Source organism: Carcharodon carcharias, chromosome 3 (genome assembly GCF_017639515.1).
Source record: "Carcharodon carcharias isolate sCarCar2 chromosome 3, sCarCar2.pri, whole genome shotgun sequence".
NCBI classification, from domain to species: Eukaryota; Metazoa; Chordata; class Chondrichthyes; order Lamniformes; family Lamnidae; genus Carcharodon; species Carcharodon carcharias.
In genome coordinates this window covers 42,209,974-42,218,376 of record NC_054469.1, presented here as the reverse complement: position 1 = coordinate 42,218,376, position 8,403 = coordinate 42,209,974, and the positions used below count along the sequence as shown (strand labels likewise).

The 8,403-nt window shown below is 43.9% G+C and overlaps 1 protein-coding gene across 7 annotated transcripts in view; it reads right to left on the bottom strand.

Moving 5' to 3' along the window:
- Window positions 1–6,566: 6,566 nt before the first annotated feature.
- pfkpa (phosphofructokinase, platelet a) overlaps window positions 6,567–8,403 on the bottom strand; it is a 127,971-nt gene continuing 126,134 nt past the window's right edge. For 5 of the 7 annotated variants that reach the window (XM_041183332.1, XM_041183336.1, XM_041183334.1 and 2 more), the window contains one exon: window positions 6,567–7,213. In XM_041183332.1, the coding sequence (XP_041039266.1) occupies window positions 7,057–7,213 (157 nt within the window). In that variant the 3' untranslated portion in view covers window positions 6,567–7,056. The remainder of the gene's footprint in view (window positions 7,214–8,403) is intronic. The other 2 variants (XR_005942559.1, XR_005942560.1) reach the window with 1 other exon arrangement.

Sequence of the window (8,403 nt, the reverse complement as noted above, 5' to 3'; positions counted from 1 at the left end):
AAACTCCAGCAAGTTATTTAAACACGATTTCCCCCTTAGAGATCCATGCTGGTCCTTCTTTATCAGCCCACATTTTTCCATGTGACTACTAATTCTATCCCAAATAATTGTTTCTAGAATCTTGCCCACCACTGAAGTTAAACTGACTGGTCTGTAATTGTTGGTCTTTTCCTTGCAACGTTTTTTGAACAAGGGCGTAATGTTTGCAATTCTCCGGTCCTTTGGCACTACCCCTGAGTCTAGGGAAGACTGAAAGATTGTGGCCAGTGCCCCTGCAATTTCTACTCTCACTTCCTTCAATATCTTTGGATGCATCTCATCCGGTCCTGGTGCCTTGTCAACCTTAAGTAACAACAGCCTAATCAATACTTCCTCCTTATCAATTTTGAACCCTTCTAGTGATAGAGTTTCCTCGTTTGTCACCATGGCCTGGGTAGCATCTACCTCCTTGGTAAAGATGGATGCAAAGTATTCATTTAGTACCTAAGCCATGGGCCGTTCATCCATGCGCAAATTCACTTTTAGGTCCCACTCCTCCTTTTACTACCTTTTTACTATTTCTATGCCTATGGAAGATTTTAGGATTCTCCTTTATGTTGACTTCCAGTTTTTTCTAATAATCCCTCTTTGCTTCTCTAATTTGCATTTTCACCTCCCCTCTGAACCTTCTGTATTCCTCTTGGTTCTCAATTGTATTTTCTACCTGACACCTGTCATAAGTGCACTTTTTATTCTTTATCTTAACTTCAATCTCCTTTTTCATTCAAGGAGCTTTGGACTTGACTGCCCTACCTTTCCCTTTCAATGGAATATACCTTGACTGTGCCCAAACCAATTATTTTTTGGAGTTGGCCCATTGTTCAGCTAGTTTTTCCTGGCAATCTTTCATTCCAGTCTATATGGCCCTGCTCCGTTCTTGCCCCATCGAAGTCGGCTCTTGTCCAGTTAATTATTTTTACTCTGAATTGCCTATCGTCCTTTTCTATCATCCTAAAATGCACAATAAAATGATCACTGTCTCCTATATGATTCCCCACTGACACTTGATCTACTTGGTCTGCCTCATTTCCAAGAACCTTTTCTTGTTGGATTGGACACATACTGCTGTAGAAAATTCTCCTGAACACAATTTAACAACTTTTGCCCCTCTCTGCCCTTTACACTACCACTGTCCCAGTCTACATTCGGGTAATTAAAGCCCCCCATTATAACTACTCTATAATGCCTACATCTCTCTGTAATTTACCTGCAGGTTTGTTCTTCTACGTCCTTCACTATTTGGCAAACTATAGACTACACCGAGCAATGTAATTACACCCTTTTCCTTAGCTTTAGCCAAATTGATTCCGTCTTTGAACCCTCTGGGACGTCCTCTTTCTCCAGCACTGCAATGCTCTCCTTAACCAATACCACCACCCCTCCTCCTTTCCTATCTCTTCTGAACACCTTGTACTCAGGAGTATTTAACACCCAGTTCTGCCTTTCCTCGAGCTAGGTCTCTGTTATCGCCACAGCATCAAATTTCCACATGGCAATCTGCACCTGTAACTCCCCAATCTTATTTACTATACTCCATGCATTCACATACATGCATAGTAACCATGATTTAGATTTTGTTACTTTTTCCCTTACCTATTAACTTGCTATTCTCTATACTAATACTATCTGGCCCTCCCAGTAGTTTGTGCACCCTGGTATTCCTCCCTAATATTTTTTCTTGGTTCCCACACCCCTGCCAATTTAGTTTAAAGCCCTCCCAACAGCACCAGCAAAACATCCTGCAAGGAACTCAGTCCTAGCTCTGTTCAGGTGCAACCTGCCCGACTTGTACAGGTGTCATCTCCTCCAGAGCCAGTCCCTGTGTCCCAGGAATCTAAAGCCCTTCCTCCTACACCATTTTTCCAGCCACGCATTCATCTACCTTATCCTCCTATTTTTGTACTCACTGGCATGTGGCACTGGGAGCAATCCACATTAGAGGTCTGCTTGCTAATTTTCTACCTGGCTTCCTAAATTCTGACTGCAGGACCATATGCCCCTTCCTACCTAAGTAATTGCTCCCAATGTGGACTAAGACCTCTGGTTGATCACCCTCCCCCAGTAGACTGTCCTGCAGCCGCTCTGTGACATCCTTGACCCTGGCACCAGGGAGGCAACATACCCTCCTGGAGTCACATCTACGGCCACAGAAATGCCTGTCTGTTCTCCTAACCAATGAATCCCCTATCACTATAGCTCTTCCTTTCTTCTTCCTCCCATCCTGTACAGCCGAGCTGCTTGTGGTCCCACAAACTTGGCTCTGACTGCACTGCTCTGAGGAATCAGCGCCCTCACCAGGTCCAAAATGGGAAACTGATTTGTGAGCGGGACCCCAGGGGACTCCTGCATTACCTACCTACTTCTCTTGGATTGTCTGGTGCAGCACTCCACAGTGCATCCCTTACATTGAATTATTTTTGGAACTTCTTAAATCTCAAGCCTTTGTGAGCATTTTGTGCATGAATTCAGCCTTGTACTTGGTCTTGAATGTCCACAGAATGCCTTGGTCCATGGGCTGGATGAGGGATGTACAGTTGGTGGTAGGGGGTGGGTGGCAAAATAAACTCCAAAAACATTGTGTCTGAGAAGGAGTTCTGCATCAGGGTGTGCAGCACAATTATTAAGCAGTAACATAATTTTTGCAACCCCCAGGAATACCCACAGACTGACAATGAGCCCTGGCTTCAGGGACAAAATGGTTCTTGTACCAATCAAGGGAAATTGGTCTTCTCTTCCATGTGAGCTTATTAGCCTTATAAATAACAGGAAAAGCCCTGATCCCCTTGAAAGACCTAGGATTCTGACTTTTACCAATAACAAGCAATTTACAACTGTGGGTACCTGCTGCATTTTAATATCTGAGTACAGTAAGCCATTCCTTAGAATCCCATTGGTGCTGTCTCGCTGCAGTTAAATAGGTTTTCCTGGGAACATACCTTCAATATAGTGAGGTCTCATCAACATTGTACACTTGAGCTGTTAGATCTTCTGATATTATTATGGAAAATTCATCCAAGTACACCTGTGCAGCCTCCTGGTCAGCTGAAGCTTTTTCACCACATTCTTTCAGAAGACGTACTCCATGGCGATTGTAAAAATTTGTTGTACCATTCTGAGGAGCATTCACATGATGTTCTTAAACTTAGCTCTTCATGGAACACTTTCGCTTGGACCATCATAATGAAGCAATCCAGTGGATACTTCTCGCTCTAATGCTGCCCGATCCACTCTCTTAACACTTTGTCTACATGGGCAATCTTTGACTGATGGAGTGTTTTCCTATCATCCATTAATTTGGGCACATAACTTTCAGCATAAAATTTAAGTAACTCCTCCTTTTGCTTCAAATCATAAATGGTCGTCGTACCAACACCTTACTCTTCACTTAATCTTTTCACTGAGATGCCCTCATCTCGACACATTAGTAACTCCACTTTCTGCTTACTTGGCACTCTCAGCAGCCACGGGACTTTCGACTGGCCTTTGTGACATGAAACCAGGGATAATAAAGACTAGAATTACAGAGATACTTGTTCGAACTGTGTGTATAGGTAATCGACAAGGAGAATTGATAGCTCCACCAAATAAGCAGGAGCTTGACGAAGTAATCTGTACGCCAATTTCAAATTGCCACACGGCGCTATAGCCGAGCATTGCCGGTTTTTGGGCCCTCCTGGTTTTTGGGACGCCAGATAAGCGGTCCGATACTTATAATACAATGATACCATTGGTTCCAAATACACCATCTGAGACTATATTAAACAATACTATAAAATGTTATATTTTCCAATTTGGGCACAACCATAATGATCCCAAAATTATACGAACATTCCTTGTTTTAGTCCTACTCCGGCCTGCTTCCACAACTATTTCCCCGCTACATCGATGATTACTTCGGTGCTGCTTCATGCTCTCGTTGGGACTTGGAAAAATTTATTAATTTTGCTTCCAATCTCAACCCCTCCATCATTTTCAGATGGTCCATCTCTGACACTTACATTCCCTTCCTTGACCTCTCTGTCTCAATCTCTGGTGATAAGACTGTCCACCAATATCCATTACAAGCCTACCGACTCCCACAGCTACCTCAACTACAGCTCCTCACACCCCGCTTCCTGTAAGGAGTCCATTCCATTCGCTCAGTTCCTTCGCCTCCGTCGCATCTGTTCCGATGATGCTACCTTCAAAAACAGTTCCTCTGACATGTCCTCCTTCCTTAACCAAGGTTTTCCACCCACGGTCGTTGACAGGGCCCTCAACCGTGTCTGGCCCATCTCCTGTGCATCTCCTCCCTCCCAGAAACATGATAGGGTCCCCCTTGTCCTCACTTATCACCCCACCAGCCTCCACATTCAAAGGATCATCCTCCGCCATTTCCGCCAACTCCAGCATGATGCCACCACCAAACACATCTTCCCTTCACCCCCCCCCGGTGGCATTCCATAGGGATCTTTCCCTCCGGGACATCCTGGTCCACTCCTCCATCACCCCCTACTCCTCAACCCCCACCTATGGCACCTCCCCATGCCCATGCAAAAGATGTAACACCTGCCCCTTCACTTCCTTTCTCCTCACCGTCCAAGGGCCCAAACACTCCTTTCAAGTGAAGCAGCATTTCACTTGCATTTCCCCCAACTTAGTCTACTGCATTCATTGCTCCCAATGCGGTCTCCTCTACATTGGAGAGACCAAACGTAAACTGGGCGACCGCTTTGCAGAACACCTGCGGTCTGTCCGCAAGAATGACCCAAACCTCCCTGTCCCTTGCCATTTTAACACTCCACCCTGCTCTCTTGCCCACGTCTGTCCTTGGCTTGCTGCATTGTTCCAGTGAAGCCCAACGCAAACTGGAGGAACAGCACCTCATCTTCCGACTAGGCACCTTACCGCCTTCTGGACTGAATATTGAATTCAACAACTCTAGATCTTGAACTCCCTCCTCCATCCCTACCCCCTTTCTGTTTCTTCCCCCTTTTTGTTTTTTCCAATAATTTATACAGATTTTTCTTTTCCCACCTATTTCCATTATTTTAAAATCTTTTAGCCTTTCCACCCCACCCCCACTAGAGCTGTACCTTGAGTGCCCTACCATCCATTCTTAATTAGCACATTTGTTTAAATAATATCAATACCTTCAACGCCTGTGTTCTTTTGTCTGTGACATCTTTTTATTATCTGCTCCTATCACTGCTTGCTTGTCCCTACAACCACACCACCTCCCCCCCCCCCCACCTTAAACCAGCTTATATTTCACCCCTTTCCTAAGATTCACTCAGTTCTGTTGAAGGGTCATGAGGACTTGAAACGTCAACTCTTTTCTTCTCCACGATGCTGCCAGACCTGCTGAGTTTTTCCAGGTAATTCTGTTTTTGTCCAAAATTATAGTGGTTAGGTTACAGTTAAAGTTAGTGATTATGCAAAGATATTTTTATCAGAAATATTTTCAGTGCAATAAGTGTAATAGAACGTAATTGATTTGTTCTTCTCTTTCACACTACTAAAAAACAAATCCCTTCAGTATTAAGAGTGGTAACCTGGTGCCAAGTGTTATTAATACAAACAAAAAATAGGTTTCACAAAAAAAAATATTTTTAGATGTGTCCAGTACTCCACCTGAGTAGCTCAATTGTAGAAAAATCACTAAATTTCATTGGTGTACACTAGTCAATTTCTTAGTAAGTTCTTTGTAAATGTTCTTTGATATGAAAATCTTTTAAAAACTGCGTAGCAGTATTTATGTGCCTAAGGTAATGGACAATTTCAATGGCCTTCCCTAGCCAACAATGTTGCAATTTCAACCTGACCAGTGGACATGACCAGTTTTGGGACAGAGCCAGATCCAACTGGTTCAGTCGATTCCACCCTGATTGACTCTTTGGCTGGAATTTTCCGGCCCCACCCACCAACGGGATCTTCCGGTCCTGCCTTTTGGCTAGCTCGCCGCATGGAACCCCACCGTGGCAGGGCTGGAAAATCCCACCCATGTTCTTGAAATAGGATAGATAAAGAGAAACTATCAAATCGTTTTAACATTTTAAATGCCACAATTAGTTCACCCCTTCATCTTCTACACTCGAGGTAATACAAGCCAAATGTTTACAACCTGCCCTTGGAATTATAATCCTCTAGGCCATTCTGCGGAGTCATACGTTGGCAGTGTGTTGTCTCATTCACATAACGTACAGATTGAGAAAATGTCAGCGAATACAAGTCTGTATAGGACCAGCCATAGCAATTTTATTTAAAGCTGGAGGAAAACCTGCCCTTGGAATTATAATCCTCTAGGCCATTCTGCGGAGTCATACGTTGGCAGTGTGTTGTCTCATTCACATAACGTACAGATTGAGAAAATGTCAGCGAATACAAGTCTGTGTAGGACCAGCCATAGCAATTTTATTTAAAGCTAGAGGAAAACCTGCCCTTGGAATTATAATCCTCTAGGCCATTCTGCGGAGTCATACGTTGGCAGTGTGTTGTCTCATTCACATAACGTACAGATTGAGAAAATGTCAGCGAATACAAGTCTGTGTAGGACCAGCCATAGCAATTTTATTTAAAGCTGGAGGAAAAATAAACAATATATTCACTTCACTACAATACATTTATTGCATTGGTCACATAAATATGTCTTCAGCTTTTTCAAAAAATTATATTGTGTCCCTTCAACAGATGATCTACACAATATATTATGGAAATGCTGTGCAATGAAAAGCAATATATGTTTTACATGTTTTTTTTTCTCCATGCAAGAATGATGATTTATTTCATATGAACTACAGAATATTGACAAACCAATTGTTTCACTTGGTACTGGTAGCTGGGAATGGCTAGAATACATATATAGGAAAGTTCACTGGTTGGCTGCTTCCTTTATTTCAACATAAAATGATGGTACGACACAATTAACCAATACAGAACAAATTGGAAGTCACAATTCTCTGCTGAACAATATAAACACTGTGGCTCTCACGCAACCTGAGCCAGATGCATACGTGATGGCTTTTATCTGGCCCACTTTTAAATAGCAACGCTGTTCTGAGAATCTTGTGTTAGGCGTCGGTCCACGTGCTCCATTTGGCCAGCATCTGACACGTCATAGCTGATCTTATATTTAGCTAGAATCTTCATCAGTGGACGCAGCTTCAGCCACCACTGCTCCTTTGGAATTCGATGCCTGAAAATACAAACCAGGATCTTAAACTTCAACTTTTACTGTTCACAAACGGGGCTCAGCAATTTAGCATTGCACATCTAAGCTCCCCCTGACCATACCCGACCTCATTAGAAAGTAATTACAGAGTATTTGCAGCAAAGAAGCAGACTATTCAGCCCAAAGGTCCATGCTGACAATATACCAGCAGAAGTATGAAAGACTTGTGCTCCAGAACTAGCTGCACCTGTAGCCAAGCTATTCCAGGACAGCTACAACACTGGCATCAAAAGAACTGAACTCCCGAGGTGAGGTGAGAGTGACTGCCCTTTACATCAAAGCAGCATTTGACTGAGTGTGGCATCAAGGAGCCCGAGCAAAACTCGTGTCAATGAGAATCAGGGGAAAACTCTCTGCTGGTTGGAGTCATACCTAGCACAAAGGAAGAGGGTTGCAGTTGTTGAAAACTGATCATTCCAGTCCAATCTGCAAGTTCCCCTCCAAGCCATACATCATCCTGACTTGGAATTATATCTTTGTTCCTTCATTGTTGGTGGATAAAAATCCTGGAACTCCCTCCCTAACAGCACTGTGGGTGTACCTACACCACATGAACTGCAGCGGTTCAAGGCTCATCACCACATTGACATGGGCAATTACGGATGGGGAATAAATGCTGGCTTTGCCAGCAATGCCCACATCCCATGAAAGGATAAATTAATTTAAACATGGCAACTAATTTGTGCGCAGCAAATTCTCAAAAAGAGCAATATGATAATGACCAGATAATTTTATGAATTTTATGCAGAATTTTATATTCCGGTGGGTTGTAGGCTCAGGGAGGCCATAAAATTCTTTGGATGGCTGTCCCACCAGGCTCTCCCATGCCCCACCTCTCCCCAATTTTACAATGAGATGGGTGAGGCCTCAGCGGACCCCTCCCCCAACCCTTGTCCCAATTGAGGCCCTTAAGTGGCCAATTAATGACTAGTTAAGGGCCATTTGCCACCGAGCCTCAATTTTCAGGGGCGGGAAGGAGAACCCAAAAAATAAATGCTCAGGTCTCGGACAGGAAGGGGGTAGGGTGGGGCACCTCCATCTATGGCTTTTAATATCGGGTGCCCCCTCTAAAGGTCTGGCCATTGAGGGTGCTTCCTCGCCCCGGCCTTTGCACCAAAACCCCAACACCAGTGTGCCCGCCCCTCCCCCGCCAA